The sequence below is a fragment of the Manis javanica genome, chromosome 3 (assembly GCF_040802235.1).
Source record: "Manis javanica isolate MJ-LG chromosome 3, MJ_LKY, whole genome shotgun sequence".
Classification (NCBI taxonomy): Eukaryota; Metazoa; Chordata; class Mammalia; order Pholidota; family Manidae; genus Manis; species Manis javanica.
The window spans coordinates 190,724,940-190,745,663 of NC_133158.1; the positions used below are offsets into that span (position 1 = coordinate 190,724,940).

At 35.8% G+C, this 20,724-nt stretch overlaps 1 protein-coding gene across 8 annotated transcripts in view; it reads right to left on the reverse strand.

Moving 5' to 3' along the window:
• GRIA2 (glutamate ionotropic receptor AMPA type subunit 2) overlaps positions 1-18,284 on the reverse strand; it is a 134,116-nt gene extending 115,832 nt beyond the window's left edge. For 2 of the 8 annotated variants that reach the window (XM_036992954.2, XM_036992953.2), the window contains exons 1-2: positions 17,278-17,778; positions 16,602-16,742 (exon numbers count right to left, since the gene is read on the reverse strand). In XM_036992954.2, coding sequence (XP_036848849.1) covers positions 16,602-16,742; positions 17,278-17,365 — 229 coding nt within the window. In that variant the 5' untranslated portion in view covers positions 17,366-17,778. Of the gene's footprint in view, positions 1-16,601; positions 16,743-17,277; positions 17,780-17,850; positions 17,915-18,011 lie in introns of those variants that run through there. The other 6 variants (XM_036992950.2, XM_036992956.2, XM_036992952.2 and 3 more) reach the window with 5 other exon arrangements.
• Between the last annotated feature and the right edge of the window lie 2,440 nt (positions 18,285-20,724).

Here is a 20,724-nt window from a genome sequence, read left to right on the forward strand (position 1 = left end):
TAAAGTTGAGCTGAGTAGGATGGAAAAAAATTCCCATGAAGGTATATCACTAAGAAATTTTGGGAAACTATAGACAAATTAAGACCCTGAAAGTTTCCAGAAAATAATAAGTGTTCAGAAGAATAAGAATTAGACTCATCTGATGACAGAGGTAAGTATATTAATTCCTTCCAAGTTCTAAGGAAATATGATTTTAATCCTAGATATTAGTATCTGCCATTGATTCCTATGTATATTTCTATACAGAGAGAATATTTTATTATTTTCACAAAAGTATTTTAAAAGAATTTATTGTGTGAATAAAAGGGATTTAAAGCATATGAAGAAATAAGCCAAGAAATAGAAAGATACTTGTTCAAATACAAAAAGACAGTACCATGCCAGGGTGTTAGTTGTACAGGGGGAGAGAGACTAGAGATTGGTAAGGACAGGCAGAGGTTAAGTTGTTTTCCATTCTGTCTTTCCATGTTAGAACTTTTAAACGTATGTAGATATACTGGAGGAAAACATCCCCAAAAACGAACGTCTTTGAAACAATATTTTTTAAAATGAATTCTATACAAAATTGAAAGGAAAAATAATAAACCAATGTAAAGAACTAAGTAAGTTTTGATTGGCAAAGGGGTCATGTATCTGTTACACACATTGCCAACATTCACTAATATACAGTTTTCTTATTCTGGACACAGGGATGATTAGCCTCCATTCTCTTGAAGGTAGGCATGGTCATAGGAATAGTTCTGCCCAATGACATGGAAACTGAAGGAGCATGATCCTTTTCTGGGCCAAGTATTTAATCCTTCGATGTTCCCTAGTTGCTAGCCACAGTGATCTTAGATAAGTAATTCATACAATTCAGTAGGAAAATACACCAAGATGGCAATGAAAACCAGGCAGAACATTATAATAAGCAATTTGTGAAAGAAGAAACATAAACACTTAATAAACATGAAAACTATTTTATTAACAAAAAGGATTTTTTTGCTTTCAAATTCATAAAGACTTTAAAAAATAATAACAATGCTGAGGGCTTGTGAGATTCGGCTTTTCATAGACTATTGATAGGATTATAAATTGGTATGAAGTTCCTAAAGGTACATCAGAAATACTTAACTAAATGCTTCACAGCCTTTGATCTAGGAATTATACTTCAATCATCAGAAATGAGAAAGAAAACATGGGCAGAAGGATCTTCATTTGCAGTAATATTCTATAAGGGATAAAATAAGCATTCAAAATCTGAAAAATAGGAGATGATTAATTAAATTATTGAGGTGGATACTATGAAACTTTGGAAGTTAAGTTTACAAATGGCTTTACCACCATCCAAAAGTGTTTCAGGGATGATATTAAGCACAAAGATACTGGAAAAGAACATGCATAAATATTAAGAAGTGATGATTTCTTGCTTAAAACTAGTGATTTTATTTTTGTGGGATTCCCAAATGTTCTGTCTTAATATGTTACTTTTATAATTAGGAAAATTATTCTCATCAGAGCTTCAGAAAGCTTTTATATTAATTTTGGAAGAATAATTAAATAAACATGCCCTGAATTAGCTGCACCTCAGAAACATTAGAACATATGAGCCTTGACAACAGTTAGAAATAAATAAAAATGAATAGAAACAGATAAATATGAGTAAAGAGTACTTTGGAATTTAAATTTGCAAAGAAAATAAAGGAAATGGAAAGCTAATGCAAACTTTGAGGTTTTAAATCAGTTATTATGACACAAGTTAACAACCATTTAGACACAAGTGAAAGTATGGTGAAAGCAAAGCAAAAGTAATTCCTTGAAACAAAAACAAGCTCTGTGTCCCATGGCGACTTTTTGAAAAACCTGTGTCCCTCGTTTCCCTTCTTCCTGCTCCGTTATAGTATCAGAACTGCATTATGTACACGGTTAGTGGTACACAATCCATCTTTACTAGAATGGCATCAAGTGGCATTTTCTTACTCACTTGCCTCTGCCTGTATGTGTCGGGGATAGAAATGGGATTAAGCCAATGTTTGCAAAATAGTTACTACTTTTTTAAAATGTTAGCATAAAGAACTACTAACACGGCAGTTCCACAATGTAAATATTTTATTTTCATCTAAGTTAAAATTTTTCTACTCACCAAAAAATATATTAAAACAAACAAATGACTAGAGTTTTACAGAAATTTAATGAAATACATTATATAAATTTATTATCTTGAAAGGTAAAATCTTCTCACTTATTTTAACCATCATGGAAAGGCAATGTATTAGATAATACAGTTCAGGCCTGCATTAAGTTCAGAGTTCCACAAAATGAAGTGGTTAAAGATTTATAAATTTTCCTGATCTTTGGCCAAAAATATGTAGTGCATGTCATTCATACACTGTAAGGCAATTGAAAGTATTGATGAAAGTAACATTTTATTATTTTATTTAGTATTCCAATCCAAATCTGATTTATGCCATAAATAGCTTGATATTTGCCTTTAGGAAGACCATATAACTGATTCGTAAGGTAAATTGAGGATGAAACCCTGTATTAGTTAATAAAACTGTGAGCATCTGAGTTCCTTTACCTTTCTTTATCGCACATGGGTTGCGGTCTTTAGTTTTAATATTCTGTTTGCGAATACATATAGATTGTTACACTGAATTAACTCCAAAGAGATATTCAGAAACCGAGTCATAATCACAACCCATTACTTAAACCTTGATATATGTTAAGAAAGCCACAAAACTAGCAGTCCATTTAAGTGACATTAGTGCTGCGAGGCAAGCAAAAAAAAAAAACATAACAAAATCCTTTATTTATCCCTCTGGGCTCAGTTAATGTTCAAAATCTGACGTCGTCTTTTATTGATCTGAGACCCCAGTGACACAAAAGCGCAATCTGTAAGAATAGGACTGCTCAGGAAATAAGTGCCTTGCGTAACTTTACATACCTGTGACTGTAACAGAGTCTTTCTTCACTTCCTGGGCAAATTTTCTGTTTGTTTTTAACTCCCAGAGGAACTATTTACTTAAGAAAAGCTGATGGCAAGAAAAAGAAAATAACTGAAGGCATTTCAAATCAATAAGAAAAAAAGGGGTATTTTAATATATGTTGCAAGAATCAGTTAACTTTGTGAAGAAAAAAATTGGGTTAGATTCTTACTTTAGTTTTTATACCAAGTTACATCCAGATGAATTAACGATCAGGAAACTAAAACAGGAGGATATTAAATAAAAGGATGGGCAAGTAACCGTGAGTGGGAAAAGTCTTCCTGAGAGCAGGAAACAAAAATCATGAAGCAATAAAATAAACAATTTCTAAATTTGGCTAAATAAAATATAGGAATATGTGAACATGTTAAAACAAAAACAATAGCAGGGTAAAATAGCTGCAACACAGGACAAAGTAGGTGTTACTTTAATGTACGTATCAATATGTAATAAATAGAAAACTGGGCAAAGTTATAAACAGGCATGTGGGGGTAACACACACACACACATATGCACACACAAAATGACAATAATGTGTTAAGAGACTTAACATCTGCAAGAACTTATTGTAAATGTCAGCAATTAAATTCCACTGGCAAAGCTTTAAAAAGTTTTAATATTTTCCAGTAATAGAGCAGGTGAAAACATGCACACTCATACACTCTATTAGGACTATGAATTGCTATTTACAGTCCTAACTTGATTGTAAATATCAGTCTTGTTTGGATATTTTGCTCAATTTTAAATGCAAACACCTTTTCTCAGTTATTCCACTCATGGAAATCTATCCTGCAAACTCATCTGTATGCACTATTAAAATAGACATGAAAAGTTTGAAAAAATTCATCAATAAAACACAGGTTAAGTCACAAAAGAACACAGTGCGGTAACTACAAAAAAGGAGGAAACTGCAGATAAAAGAAGCCCTCTGATTTATGTTAAGTAGGAAATAATCAAGATACAGGAAGAATAATGTGTATATTATACTGGAACCCACTGATGGTGATTATCTGAGAGAAGCAGAATTGGTGGAAAAGAAGACTTAATGTTTATTATGTCACCTTCTGTAATGTTTTTAAAGTTACCATATGCATGAGTTGTTTTCATTGTAATTTTTAAATCTTAAAATACAAAGACCTTAAGAGTCTAAATTCTGATTTTTGTATGCTTTAAGTTTTAAAATACTCCTAATACTAAAATGTTATTGTTAACAAATAGTCTTTTATATTTTTTCTATACATTAAAACTGCATCATTTTTTCAGACAGTCACAATTTTCCACCTGAAATTCTCAAACTACTATAATATTAAAGTTTAGATTACATGGAACATATTTTAAGATTACAAGATAATTAGCAAGGTGTTAGTGTATCTTCAATCATTGAAAATAACTATATGCATCAATATTTTTTAAAATTTTGTAAAACTTACTAAGTTTACCACTTGCTTCTTCAATGAAAAGTTAAAATATTATTTGTAATAATGATACAATATAGCCCATATCAAATATAAAGATGACCCAGCAATTTTTAGTCTATGCCAGTTCAAATTGAACTTAAGAGCTTTTGATAGAGAAAGAAAATAAAGTGAAAATCCTGCAAAATAAAATAGAAGTTACACTCTCCACATCTGATTTAAAAATTAAAATTGTTTTTGACAGCTCTTCAACTTAACATATAGTTAATATCACTAGTTCCTCATTTGGCTAACCAGTTTTTCAACCATATATTGTAAATCAGTATATCAGACAATTATTTTTCAGCTTTCATCATCATCGTTTTCATGCTTTATTCCCAATTTTTGGAATTACCATTTCTACTCTTAAGATACTTGGATTCAAATCTAGTTCCAAGATACAAGGTAATTTTCAAATGATCTAGCAACCATGATGACCCACTACACACTCTGAAGAAGAAAGTCACCTAGCTGACCTAGATTAATTTCTTAAACTTACACCATTAAAAGATTTTGCACCCATGAATAATTTCTAATACAGAAAACTTATCTTATTTTTTGTCACCTGACACTTTGTCATTGTCAAAGGGATGGGCATAAAGCAGGTACAGAAGAGGTATCTACTAACAGTCTGAGTCAAGAAGCAAAAGAAAAAATAAATGCTGATGTATACAAGCAATGCAGACAAAGTATTTTGAAAATAAGCATTTGCCTTATATCTAATGTCTTCTATTTACTTCAGGCCCAAATCCAAAGTCATCAATATAACTTTATCTTGAACATACATGGATTTGCTCTAACAGAATAATTTTGACTCAAGTTCTTACATTTAAGAGTCCATATGCTGTTGTTAACTGCAATATCAGGTCCCATCAGATGAGTAATGAGAGCCAACACAGAACGAGGTAGTGAAGACTTTATTAACTAAGAAAAATGTTAGGTCATTAGTAGGACTTCCTTAGTCTTACTCATTAGTAGTTACATCCCCTCAAAAAGTGTCTCTCCATTCTTCAAAGGAAGTACTCTCTGGACAAGCAATTATTTGAAAGTTTTTTTCAAATCTTCAAGACTTTTGCAACAGAAAAGCAATAGCCACACAGAGCCTCCCTTATTCTGAGGAAGGAACTTGGAAGCGAGATGACAAGGTGCCAATCAACCTGCAGCAAAATGCAGACAACCGATCCACAAGCTGCCCGGAGTTGAGTGTCACCCTATTCATGGGAAAAAAATCTACCATCATTTTTATTTGCTCACCTGTACTGATGGCAGAAGTGGTAACTGAATAGTATCGGATATCCATACTTTATGCTAACCAGAATCTACATTTTTTAAATATATCCATGACTTTTAAATTTTACTGTTTATTGAATTTTGGGGGAAGGTTTGTGAATCAAAGACCCACTAAAATTATTATGACAAGCATATTCATCAGTTTTCTAAAAATGATGATAGAATAAAACTGTAGTGTCTAGTTTTAGCTCAAATGACTGTACAAAAAAAAAGTTCATTCATTTGAAAAACTGCACAAGAGACTCTCCTTAGCTACCTCCTCTTCCATACATCTGAGTGCATGGAGCCGAGTATGTGGGACTAATACTATGCACTCAGGGGGACTGAGTCCCTGAAATAAGCAACATTAATCACAGTATTTTATTGAACAACTATGATCACTCAAATCTGACAATTACATTATGAGGCATGTATCATAATGACTCCCATTTTATAGAGGAGAAAACGGGTTTGGAAAGTTTAACTGATACACAAAAACCACACTAGCAAATGTTGGAGCCGTGGTTTCAAAACATATCTACTTAGTTTAATCCACTAGTTGCAGTTGCCACCTGAGGCTGGGAAAAGGCTCTGTCCTGAGAGGCAGCCACACACTCCCCCACAAATTTACAGTCCCTTAGAGCAATTCCTTTCAACTTCGGTTTCTCATCCAGAAATGGGTGTAACAGTAATTCCATTTACCCTATTAACCTTACAGAGCTACGGTGAAGACTCAACAGATATGAAAGTGTTTTGAAGAAATAAAAGTTAGACATGAATTTAATGCTATCAAATACATAAGCTCCCTGAAGGCAAGCATTTCCATTTCATTCTCGTCCATTGCTCTGAACATGCTGTTTAGTTCACAGCAAAGGGCTGAGCTAGAGGGAGGAAGGGTACATTTGGATCCTTTATGACAAACTAATCAAAGCATTTATTTTCTCATTTAAACCCCCAATAATGTTATCAGGCATGATGAGGAAACAGCCTCATCCAAAAAAAGAGAGGAAAAAGCATGTTTTGTATCACAAAGCAACTAAATCATATTCAAACCCCTATTTGATTCCAAAGCCTTTGTGACTCTGTTTTTTATTTAAATAAATACAATTTTATTAATTAAGTGAAAAAGACATTAGGAATCTATAATGTGTAGTTAGAAAAAAGATTGAGAGATCTTAATTATATGCTTGAGAGATCTACCAGGGATAAAAGAGTTCCAAATTGCTCAGCGTCCTGAATGTAAGAGATATGTGACAAGGGAAAAGACATACTATTAATCAAGTTTCAATACCTCAGCCTTTAGAAATCCTTCTCATATGTTGGTGCACTAAACATAAAATGGCTTATGTGGTTTATTTCAGTAGTCTCTTTGTCACCAAACAGGATATGTACTGCTTTATACAAATAGTAGGAAAAGATTTCAACAAGTAACTACACAGGCAGTTTTTTTTTCTGTCCTCTGCCTCTCACAGCAAGTGCTTATCAAAACTATCCAAAGATCCTAACACAGGAAGTAATAATGAAAATTCACTAATTTTTGTGCACGTAGATGTGCCCAACAAAACACACATAGTGTTGTATCTTCAAAACAATCCTGTAGTGTCCTTCCACAAAGGTGGAAACTGAGATGTAGCTAGATTAAACAATTTGTCCAATGTCACAAATCTCACAGTAGATAGAATTCAGTTCCAAATTCAGGGTCTCAACCAATGCTATTTTGTTGCCCAAGACATCAGTCTGCACACCGCAAAGAACCAAAGCTTTTTTTCATTTTTTTAAAATGTGCATGTTTATCATTAAGATAACAGTCCTTGTCTGTGTACTGAGATATAAAGATGAGGATTTATGGTCTTTTCCATCAAAGTAATAAAATTATATAGCTCCTTGATATTCCCTCTGAATTGTTACTTCTGTTCCTAAAATTCCCTCTCCATATGTAAATTAGCAAAAGCATTGTAAACTACTAAAAATGAAAAAAAAACTGATATAACAAATAAAGCTATACATTGCAAAAGTGCTTGGGAATTATAAAGCTCAATATCTCCATTTCACACAAAATCTAAAAACAAGATTTAAATTTGTTAATTCCTCACAAAGACAAAACACAAAGAAAAAGTCATGACATATTTGAAATGCATTTTTCAAGAAAAAGTAGCAAAGCACACACCTGTCCTACCACCCTTAGTAATTGTCACTTCTAGAACTTTCTTTACCAAAGGCTTGAAATGAAGAGAGATGCTTTTGTTTTTTAAAGGAAAGCCATCCTCCAACTCTAGAATTGTAGGATCTATTTCTGGGATAGCTAGATCATTGAAAATAGGTAGTCCCTTTAATTTCCTATAATTCACAATAAATAGCTGAATGATAGCCATTGAGGAATATGTTAGAAATGTTTCAAATTAGTACTACTTAAAGTGTATATGACAGTATTTTCAAATATATTGACCAAACTCACCACCCTACACCTTATAATCCTTATTCCTCAGACTGATACTATCACTGCATTTCCATCCCAAATTGTCCTTTATTAATTTTTGAATATTTAACTTTAATCACAGAAATTACATATTATCTGAAAATAATCGTTAATTTTGTTAAATATTCTAAAATATGCTATTGTATTTTTAAATGTGTCTAGGATTGTTAAGAATATTATTTAGATATTAAAGAAATAAAGTATATCACTCTCTGGATAACTTAAAGAGAAATTTTTCTGTGTTCTGCTGATGAGCCAAGTCAGCCTTTATCAAGCAGTCGCTGAGCTGCTGAAACACTTCAGGTATCCCAAGTAGGAGATAAAGTTTCTTAGGACACAGTGCCTGCCCCTCATAATAGTCTAGTAGTATGCTCTGTATTACTTATTTTTTTAATTTACAATGTTTTCCAAAACTTTTTAGCCAGTATGCTACCTCATAATTATCATAATTGCCTCATAATCATATCAAATTATGTAATTTGAGTTTCAATTAAATTTATGCTGGTTTGAACTGTTTGTCTAAGGCCATGTTATGTTACAGGAATGAAAAAGGAGGTAGCACTTCACAATATTTTAGTAATAAGTAAATATACTCAGTTTATATAAACATCTTCCAATCATTTCCACCAATATAACTGGGTATTTCTGAAAAACTGAACTAAAAATATTTGCATTGAAAGGACACTGCCTGAGTTTCACTGAAATTCGATCAGAGTGAAAGTGTGAGAGGACCATAAAATAGGTGTATACTTTAGTATTTATAGTTTGAAATTGATTTTTCAGGAAGGATAAATAAACTCCATCGAAACATGAAGCCCAATTCAACATATTTTAGACAAGTGAAAATTTAGGCACTTCTCAATTCAATCCAATTTGTTCTCATATTTAAATACTGAAATAATTAAGAAAAAGTGTAGGTATTAACATACCCATAAATAAACTATATAAAACTATGAAGTAAAATTCTGAAAAACAATCTGAATTGTAAAACTATTAGGGGCATATATGTTCATTTGAGAAATACAAAGAGATACGAAAATTAAAATGATCTAAGGCACTGTCTCCTCCTAAATTCCCTTCCTATAGTATTCCCTATAAAATTCCCTTCCTATTATATCCAAAACCTATTTAGTTTCTATTTGTTCTATTCAGTTGAAGTTGAAGACACTTTAAATGTCAAGACTCTAAATTTTAAAACCATCTTCAACCTTAAGTTACAAATGGGTAGTAAACATTTTGGACAACTTTTTTCAATATGTTAATTAACGTCTGAAAAATAAACTCTGTAACAACTTGCTTTTATTCGTTTGTCTACTGAATGAAATTATCAACAGAATGAAACTAAGATAACACTAAATTACTGGAAAACAAATCCTAAAGATAAACTATCAGTACAAAAAAAAGGGAAAAAAGGCATGCATATTTTAAAAAATTCACTCATTAGGCAAATATTAGAGCAACTGGTTCACGATAAGAAACTAGGTCCATAAACCTCTCATTCTTAGATAACCTTTTGGCATTTTTGTAATGTGGTTCTTCTTTTAAAAATTTGCACTAAAAGAACACAAAAAATTGTGGTATATCATTAATTTAGTGCGAGGCAAAGACCAAGACAATTTTATGGCTATTCAAGGAATATGTGTGGTCACAGTTTGCAGAAACTCCAAAACTGAAATGGAAGCTGAGCACACCCGTAACCATCAGGGCCCATGTGTAATAGAGTCATGTATTCTAACCACTTACAGTATTGCTTTTGCATCATCCTAACAGTATTTATAAATCGCTTCTAAGATGTATACATATCTTCAGCACATCATTTTAACATATAGTAATGTAGATTCAGGGATAAAGCTGTTAACGTTGAACATAGCTAGCTTGTAGATTAAATGAAAAATGTATTACACCCCTACCTAAACAGGATTGAGGTAGATACCAAGTGAATCATTTCTTTGTAATCAAATGTAGAGCAAAACCAAAATTCTGACTTCAAAAAGTATAATTCTATAATAAGAAAATATGCTGTAATATTAAATATGTTTAAATAATCATTAAAGTACCTTAATACAGTGTGAACTGGACTAGGGTTTGTGAACAAAACAGAGACAACTGCCTTTAATCTGGCCTTTAAGAAGGCCACACTTTCATTCTCCAAGTTAACTTTAAAATGTTTTCATTCTGTAAATTAAAGTTGTCAAGAATGATAAAATACTTTCAATTGAACAGCACAGAAAAATAACACATGCTAGAGTCCTTAATCAACATCTCTGTAAGAACCGCATTCATTTTTTTTCTTCCAAATGAGTAAAATCTGCCTTGAAAAACATTTCAATGTTTGAAAATTTTAAAATCATGGGTGATTTTAAAATTTTAACTTTGAGTTCAACAACTAATATTCCTATTGTATTAAAGAGGCACAGTCACATAAGAGATCTGGCAATTATTCAGATCAGAGAATCCCTCAGAAATTTTGATTTAAAAATCGCCATAATCGAACAGTAATTTTTAATTGTACCTAGGGAATCTCCAGTGGCATGCATGCACTTATTTACCCAGTAGCCATTTAAGATCCCCATAAAATGTTCAAATCTAATACAAGATTTTAGCTCTGTATAATGTATCCTCTGCTAACTTAAAATAAAAACCCCTATTTCAATTTAGATTATATTTCCCATAATAACATTCACTCTGCAGATTAAGTAGCTGCACTGACTTTTTTAAAAAAGGAGGAGGAAGAGAGGGTGAGAAGAGGGGGAAAAAAACCATACTCTGGGAAAACTCACTTGTACGGCAACACATGTTGGAACAATTAGGAAATAATTGCTCTATTTTAAATCTTCCTTAAAATGTTCAGGGATCTAGGAAGTTGAAAGTTTGTAAAGTATTATTGGAAGATATTATGAGAGGATCTGAGATCCGGGCATGAATCTGCATTCTACTGTCAAAATGTCACCATACAATGATCCTGTCACTCTAAAGGCTTGACATGAAAGGGAAACACTCCACACCCCTTGAGTCAGCAGCCTGAAGTCGGCAAGACCTCAAAAGGCAATAGCACAGGAATAAATTCTTATTAATATTAAGCTTCTATAGCTTCATAGAGTAATGTTTATTAAATAAATTTTTATCTATTAAATATTTCATCCTATTATAAAACAGAGTATTTCAACCAATGCCATTCTTTGATTTCTGTTTAGTATAAACAGAATTTCATCTTCTTGAAATTTTCTTGTAAAAAACAACTACAAAAAAAAATCCAATGACAAACTAATTATTCTCACATACAAAGAGCTTTAACTTTCTTTGTAACCTCCATTTGAGTATAACTGAATATTTACACTACCAGGTTGTGAAGTATTGTGTTCATGGTTTTCTTTACACCATGAATTCTTATTTTTGTTTAATAGCATGCAAGTCGATTTTGGTTTTATAAAATTTCTGCAAATGTTAATGCCACTACCTCCAAGTTTTAGACACTACTTTAACAAAAATGGCAAAACATGATTGCCTAGCCAGTCTATAACTACTTACAACTTAAAGCTATGACTAATCATATACATATATATATATGCAGATTATATATGCTTATACTTATACATACGCATATACACAGGGTTGCATTCATGCAAAATGTAATAAAGGTTGGCAAATATCAATTAATTTGATGAATACAGATACACAATCTGAATAATTTACAACTAAAATTCAGTAATAACAAATACATCTTTAAAATATCTGGAGAATCAAGGTTAAAAAGTTGGAAAAAAACAATTTTAGAATGCTCTCTTCTAAGAGCATTTACAATCAACGCTGTTACTGAATGCCTTTATGAATCAAGTTTACAAGCATATTTAAGATAACCTATTTTAAAATTAAATCATATTTAAGATAACCTATTTTAAAATTAAATCAAAGGCACTCTGTTTTTAAAAGGCATTGGGAGTTATTTTTTCAAACAGCATTTTAAGTGAATTATTTCAAAGTAGATGCCATTTACATATTTTTCAAGTCTCTACATAAATGTGCTTACAGTGTTGCAAAAGGTATTCATGTGCACCACAGTTTTATGAAGGAACAATATTTTCTCCAACATCTCCATCTGCTGGCTTAGAGAAAAAGTAGATTTTTCTCTGTTTCTTTAAAATTAATGTTTGTACAATTTATTTTTTTGGAATTGAAATATAAAATTATTAAGCTGTTTTTAAATATATAGCTATCTGTCCAAGCCATTCAAGAAAAGAAGTAGAAAGTTTTACAGAGGCAACTTAAACTTTAATATGTACCATTCCGAAACCCTGAGGATCCTATATACTCATGCTTAAAGCTCATTTAGGCAGTTATATTTTGAACAAGTTTTAGTAATGACCATTAAACAGCATTAAAGTTTATTAAGATTTTTTGCAATGTAAAAATATTTAGTATTTTCCTAAAATCTGCTGTTGAGTTTGTTAAACTAAAAGCAATATGGGGTTTACACACATGTGCCAATATCAAATTTTATTATTTTTCACAAAAATTTTGAGTTACTGTAATACATTGCTTTTGTATAAGGACTACTAGAATATCGCCACTTCTTCATAATAAAGTTCCCAGACAAGACCACAGCGGCTTGAGCACACAGAAGGTGCACCGCTGACAACACTTTGAAAACTATTGGAAAAAGCGGAGAGGAGAAAGACAATGAAGAAAATGAATTACTCTGAGAGAAGCATTCATCTATTCTCTGACAACTAGAAGGCACTGAATAAATATTGAAGGGAAGAAGAGAGGGGGGAGGGAGGAAGGAAGGAGGGAGGGAGGGAGGGAGGGAGGGAGGGAGGAGGGAGGGAGGAATTCTTGAGGCCCATCACTGGTTTCACTATTGGACACATTAGATGCAAGTCTTTTTCTTTCTTTCTTACTGGTTTTATGGTTTGTATTTTCTCATATTGAAAGCTTATGTTTAAAAAGCCTTCAGGAAAAAAGACAAAAACCTTAGTAGTATGTCTAGCTAAGAAAAAAGAGAAAGGGGGGAAAGGGGAGGGAGGGAGGGGGGAGAAACGTGCAGGGGTGCGGGAGGGAGAGAGAAAGAAGTTAGAAATCTGTCTTTATTTCTTCAGGTACCCATGGAAACAAATAGGTACAAACATGTACTTTCATTATCCCACTGCGGCTATGAAAGAGAAGGATGTGGGAGTTCAATGTAAAGTACATTTTATACACAGTTCACAATATAACCACCGCATTTCATTTGCATAACCTCAACCCCATCAGTGGATTTAGCTGGATCCTTAAATCAATGTCAGCCTGGGCATTTCCAAGTAAGTTCATTCACCTCAGAAATAAAATTAAATGAAAAAAACTGATAACTTTGCTGTTTTGCAGTTATATTACTAAGGTATCAACTCTCTCTTAATATATAAATTTAACACTATGAGATTTTTATGGTTTAACTAGGAGGAAGAACAATCTACAAGTCAATGAACTTGACTGATGATACATATTATTATAAGGGAGTTAAAGGGTAGAGTTCCTTAGATTTCTGAAGGAATGAAAGACAATCATTTTGGTTTTAGCTATTAACATATTTGATGCTTCTGTTTCCACATCACACAGAGAAGACACACAGACTCCCCTGACAGGAAAGGCAAGAAAACAAAGGCTAAGCATTGAAGAAAAGCCTTCAGCCCCATTAAATTGATCAAGATTCATCTTGACAAATTTGGTATTAAAAGATTTTCATTCTTTTCTTGACTGTTGACTTTGTGATTGTAGTTTACATAAGCATCTCTCTCTGAAAAGAGTTAAATTAATTTTTTTGCCCTTGGCAAAACACAAAAGAAATGAAGAAGGATATGAGCACTCCATTTCATTGTACAATCTCTAGATTGTGAAATTCCTAAAGGAATAAGAAACGGAGCCACAAAAAAATGTTGTGTTTTGCACAGTGAGTCAATGTCAACTCCAGAAAATTCTATCCAATGAGTCACTCTTGCATAGTAGTGATTTACTAGTTCTCCTTAGCCATCAGTAAGAGTACTTATAACATGGGACTTGCACATGCCATGATTCTGAATTCCCATGTCAGAAACATAATAGTGCATTCAGTTCCTCACCATAATTTGTTTGTGTCCTAGAATAATAGTATGTGGAGGAGTAATTTTGGGATCTGGAGACACGCACATTTTCATTTCAGCCTAATTTTCAAAGAAAAAAAAATCTGTGCAAAATGAAGATTTGATTTTCCCCATTTCTCAGAACTGTGGTCAGATTAAATTGTGTGTGTGTTTTTAAGTGAAATCCATGTGCCATGGATGTACTCATTCTTGGAAATTCATGGAGTTATATATGTATTTAATATATATACATTTTATATCTGCATATCTTACTGAAAAAAAATTTATATTACAAAATAAATCTATTTCAAAATATTGAGCCTGAGGACCTGTTTTCACCAGAGTGAATATCTGTCATTGACCGTTTTCAAAAAGTACAGCTGTCCATTACTTTCACCTCATTTTAAATATCTACAGACTTCCGGTAAGCATAGTCTTGCCTGATGTTCCTTACTTTTCAAAGCATTTTCATACTGCATTTACACTATATAATTTCACAATATTATTTAAAATTACATACAGTTAAACACTTAGCACAGTTGTAGTCAAACATAATCTGGGAAAAGAAATTGGAAACTTTATGTCAAATTAAATAATCTAAAATTGGTTAGGTAAACAGATCAAGTATATAAAAGCCTTCAAAAATTAAACTAGAGCGGTTTCTTCGTATATGTATATGTGTATATATATATATATATATATGTACTAAAGATTTCAAGAGACTTATATGTTTTACAGAAATTTTTTTAAGTCTTTTTCTCTGTCCCCAGATCCCCCACTCCAGTTTCTTTCCTCACTTGCTATCAACATTTGAAACAGCACTAAAACCTTCCTAAATAGGTTCTTTATAAACAATCGAATTCTAGACATCTAATATGACCAAATAACGCCCCTGTTCTATCAAAGAAAATTGTTTCATTTCTTCACTGATCCGGGTGACAGGAGTTTCAAAATGAGTTCATGAAATTCCTGATACTATAATCAAGCTAACCCATCGAATATATGATTAAGGCTTAATATGAGCAAGTGGGATGGCAACCAGTTGTTTGTCTAATGTGGGAACACTGCGGTTGAGGTTTTCCTGTGGTAATTTTTCTCCAGCTCCTTTACATTGCCGCCAAAGTGGGAGGTGAGCCATCGGCAAATAACCCCCCACCCTCCCAAGTTGTTAACTAATAAGTAAAAACTGCGAACGTCAGGGCAGGAAAGAATCAGCCAGCCCAGTCTGCAGGAAACCATGGCAGCTGCAGGGCCCAGGGCAGGAAGCACAGCGGCGGCCACCGCACTACCCCCGGCGGGCGGGGGTGGGAGCGCCGCCGGGGCAGGACTAGCGAGCCTGTCCACCGAACCTTTCGCAGACTTAATGGCTTGGCCTCTAGTACTTTGTTTGAAGCCTTGATAGAGCTTCATCGCGTGTCCCGGAACACTGCGCGGAATGATGGAGCTAATATGGCTTAACTGAAAGGACTAAAATGGCTGATCAGCGACTTCTTCAGATTCTCAAACTCGGCCGGATCCAAGCGCTTTCCGGTGCTTCTGCTCTCGCTGCCTTTGCAGGAACCCTGCTACCTGGGAACAAAGCGCGAGGGACCGGCGAGCCGACCGCGGCACCCGCGGCCGAATTGCCCCCTTCAACTCAGGCTGAAGCTACACCGGGCGGCGAGGCACCGACCGCGCTCCCGCCTCCGCCCCCACCCTGCCCCTCCGGCCCCTAGCCTGCGTCAGCCCGGCTGCTCGCCCCGCCGCGCCCCTCGGGCGGGCGTTATGTAACAGCCGCGAGCCCAGCTCCAGAACCATTGTTAACAACTTGTCCCGTCGAGGCATTGCATATAGGGCTCGAGGGATCCGTAGACCCCGAGCTGAGCCTGTGAATTCAAGCCCGGGGCCGCAGGCGAGGGCTGCAACTGCCGGGGCAGGAGGCCGGGCTCCGGCAGTCCCGCGTGGGATCCATCCTACATCCAGCAGTGAGCCCCTGGGAACAGCGTCATCTCCAGGGTCTGGACGCCACTCGGCGCACAAGGGACGGAGCGGGGGGGAGGGCAGTAGAGCTTCTCTTGAGCATTCAAGATAAACTAGAACCCCCTGAACCTAAAGAACCCACACACACACCGCTCCAACCTCCCTAGTGGGCGCACTGTTCAATGCTTTTCGCCCCCTCGTCACCACCCACCTCAGCCAGCGGGGTCCCCGAGATTGCAGCCACTTTTTCTCTACGCTGCCACACGCACGCGCGCGTGCAGTCACTCACACCCACACACCGACACACAGAAACACACCATCTCGCACTCACACTCGCTGGCTTTCCGCGTGCGGCACCCAAAAGGTATGCATATTCATTACTTACAAGCATTGGTGACTGCGAAGCTGTTTGCTACCTCCAAATTGTCGATGTGAGGAGTCAGTCTGAACTCTGAAGTGGAAAACTGAACCATCCCTACCCGAAATGCACTGTATTCCTGATCGGCGCCCCTGGGAAATAGCCCCCCTGCAAAGAACAAACATCAAGCAGGAGAACAGTGTCAGCGCCCGGGACGGAACGGAGGGGAACCCGCTAGCGCCCAACAGCCCAGAAGCCTCTCATTCACGTCAGTAGGCCGAATAAGCACATAAACTGACTCGGGCAGCGGGAGGTCGAACAGTCAAATGGTAGCCAAGGGGGTCAAGACACAGATAAGAGTCTGAGGGCAAGGTAAGTGGCCAGAGCGTTCACTTTTTCTCGTAATCGCAAGCTTTGCATTCAGACCTCTAGATTATCTGAGCAAATGGTAAAATGTTTTAGGGGAGAATTAATAAAATTTGGTGAACAGAAATGGGAAGACCTTTTCCTCTACTGTACCAAAGACATCGTCTTTTCCCTTTGCTTCATCCTAAGAAAAGCATGTATATACCAGGCAGTTTAAATCTGGAATGCAGTCAAGGTATGACATAAGTCTACATGACATGAATTAATTTGTCCACTGTGAACAAAGATTACCACGAAATTATGCACAATTCAAAACCAGAGCACAAAGGATACCTACCTATCTGTATGCTGTTAGAAGAGACACCAAAAATCAGTCCCCAAAAAACGGGAGAAAGGAGAACAGATATATGCATAATCTTTTGCATTTCCAAGAAAAGTAGAGCATCCACAAAATACCCCCCCTTTTTTTTCCTTTTCCTCCTCTTCCTTCTGTGGCCGTTTTCCTCAGCAAATTAGATCCTCTGCATTTTGAGACAGCAAATTTAGCACCAAGCTGCTTAAGACCTGAAGTGGAGGCAAAAGAATTCTTATTTCCCAGGTCCTGCTGGTGGCTGCTGCTACCCTGCGCCCTGTGCCTGCTCCCGAAGTCCGGAGGACTGGCTGGATGCAGTTTTCAGCGTGGCTGCCGCTGTGGTCCCGGTGTCTTGGAATATTCAGCACCCTCCCATGCACTCACACACACTCACCCTCTCTCGCTCTCTCTTCTCCCTCTCTACCCTCTCTCTCACACACGCGCGCGCGCACACACACATACACACACACACACACACACACACACACACACACACATACACACACACTCAAGTCACAGAGAGGGGCAGGCAGTCCCGGGCGCGCGTGCGCGACTCACAGCAGGCGGCTGGCGCGCGCGTCCACCCTCCCGCGCCCCGCACCCTGCACCGCGCGCGGCCCTGGCAGCTTCGCGTGCGCAGCGCTGAGAAAGCGCTGCTCAAAACCCGGCAGCATCTATCCCTCCCTTGGCGAGACCTCGCGTCTCGCGAGCTGTCGCACCCGCTGAGCGCTTCTGCCTTTCAGCACCGAGGACAGCTCTCCGCTCCCAGCCCGGCTCTTCCTTTGTGCCACCACCGCAGCTCCCGCGGTGGAGATACTCCAGCCTGGACCCAACGCAGCAAAGCCGATTTCCGGCTGCCTTGCAGGAGAATCCGAGCTGCTAACTGCTGGCCATGAAGCGTTCTCTGACCGGCCCTGCTGTTTTACATTTAAAATAATCCTGATTTTTATCTTCTGTAGCCTGTGAAAAACCGCCTAATATAAAAATTCTGCCGCCACCTCACCTGACCCAGCCAAAAAGCACAGGCAAAAAAATTCCTTAGGGAAGAAATATTCCAAAATTGTGAAGTTTAGCTAAATGTGATGTAACCAGGATCCAGAGAAAAACCAAAAATTCTATCTTTAAAGACTAAAGCCACACAGGAAAATATCAAGATTGAACCTCTGAAATAGTCTGCACGAAATCCCAGTTTTAAAGTGTATTCCATTGGGCTGTGATGCCAGTCTGACGAGCCAGCTGCCTGAGGGTCTCTCTCTCGCAGTTTTCACTGCAGACTCTTCCGTAGCAGACACATAGATTTGTTTCCTTAGAAACCCTTTCTTTACACGGATTGAACGCAGAAGACTCCGTTTCAAGGAATGGCTCGTAGGAGAAAGCAATTGGAAGGTGAAATAAGTCTAGAAAGGCTGTGGAACTGCAGAATATTTTTCCAGAGACTTCGTTAGAAATAGGATACACCATCGCATTTTGGCCGTCTGTTTTTAAAAATCACTGCCCAAAGAAAGTAAGCTAAGTTCTCATCATATTGACCACCTGAAATCAAAACCACTGGGAAAGAAAGATGAGGTTAGGGATTAAAATCTGTGGGAAGAGAATTGTTGGGGAGGATGGAAGACTGTACTTCCCCCTGCGGAATTTATGCACTTCACAGTGATTGCCTGCCAAGCCCATGTCTGGGAACCTGTTCTGGCAATTCCCTCTGCTACCTCAGACATTCCTCACTACACTTTTTGGCTTTTGTGGTTTAAACAAAGAAATAGGATTTAGTACTGTTCTCAAGAGGCAAGAAATTGGAACCCACAGTACTAAAAGAATGATCTATTACTAATTCAGAAGGCCAAGAGTTTGTCTATCATGCTGCCTTTCTGTGTAAACCTCACATTAATATCATTCCTGCATCCCCCTGTTGACTGTTATGTCATACTTTCCCCTTAATCACTCTGGGCCTCGATTTCCCCCACTTTAGAAATGAGAAAGATGAGCAAAGTGGTCTCTGAGTCTCTCAAGTCCTGTAATTCTATGGTGTCAGTAACGGTCTTGCCCTGTTTTGATTTTCAATATGTATTCCTAAACCAGGATGTCAAAATAACCATGATCTATTAGCTAGCTTATATACTATCAGTAAAAAGATCTCCCAGTTTTATCACCAGGAATTTCTTTTAGTCTGTTAAACACTTCACTATGTATATAACAGGTCCTGTGAATGAAAATACACTTAGCCTTTTAAAAGTAAGTAGTAGTAAATAACTGAGAGACATAAACAAATATATATCCAAACTTGCAATATAAAGAATAATTAAAGAAATTCTTGTCTATTCAATCACAAGTTGTGATATAAGGCACAAAAAATGACTTGAAAAAGCAAAAATACAAAACAATACTTTTTCAGCCATTTTCTTTCCTCTCCATTCATTTTTCCACAAGAAAAACTTCAATATCACACAATGTATCTTGGAATAAAAGAGAGAGAAAGAAAGTGAGTGAGGGATGCAGGAAGGAGCTTATATATACAGAGAAATAGTGATGCTTAAAGAATGGGTCAATGTAAATTGAATATTTTTAGAAAAGGACATTTCAAAAACTATTTTCATTTAATTTATTTCAAAGTCAAGGGCAAAGATGAACTCAAAATTGCCTGAATTACATTCTATTAAAATAAATTACAAAAAATAAGACTGCAGAATAGTAGAACATTTTCCTTAGTAAATAATATGTAAGAACTTAGGGTAAACATTACTGCTTAGTGACCAGTTATAATTTTTATATAATGCAAAAATTTTATTAGGTATTACTTATAGTTCCACTGCTAATCTATTAATGTGTCTTTCATGTAGTAGTTATGTATGTACCTTTCATAACATATCTGGATACATTTCCTGCAATATTAGCATGATTGTGTTAATATTCTCATTCATTGGACTCTTTCAAAATCACTGTAATATTTATATGCCTTATATTTTCAAACAGAACACTGTCAATAAAAATGTAATAAATTTAAGTTGACTGACAAAAATGGTTACAAAATAAATGAAAAATACCAGAATTATTTTTAATACTTAGAAACTTCTTGTTTCAAGAATATATCTCAAACTGATCAGTAGTAAAGTCAATTTTGAAAATTTCAAAACTACTAGGACTACAATTGAATAAAATAGTGTGCTCAAAAAAACAGAGTTTGCTATTTCCTGCCCTCTACTGTTCAATGTTGGAATTATCTAAAACATAAGTACTGTTTCTGAAGCAAGGTTAAGTTACAGTAAAAATGGAAGAAATAAAAATATAATCCTCCCTACCATTTGTTTGCTTTGCTTTGCTAGATGTTACTGTATAAGAGTTTACAAATAATTTTTGGCATTATGGCTAGAAATAAATATTATATGCAAAATTTTAATTTCTGTTTTACTCAACATTGGTTCCACTATAGGAAACAAT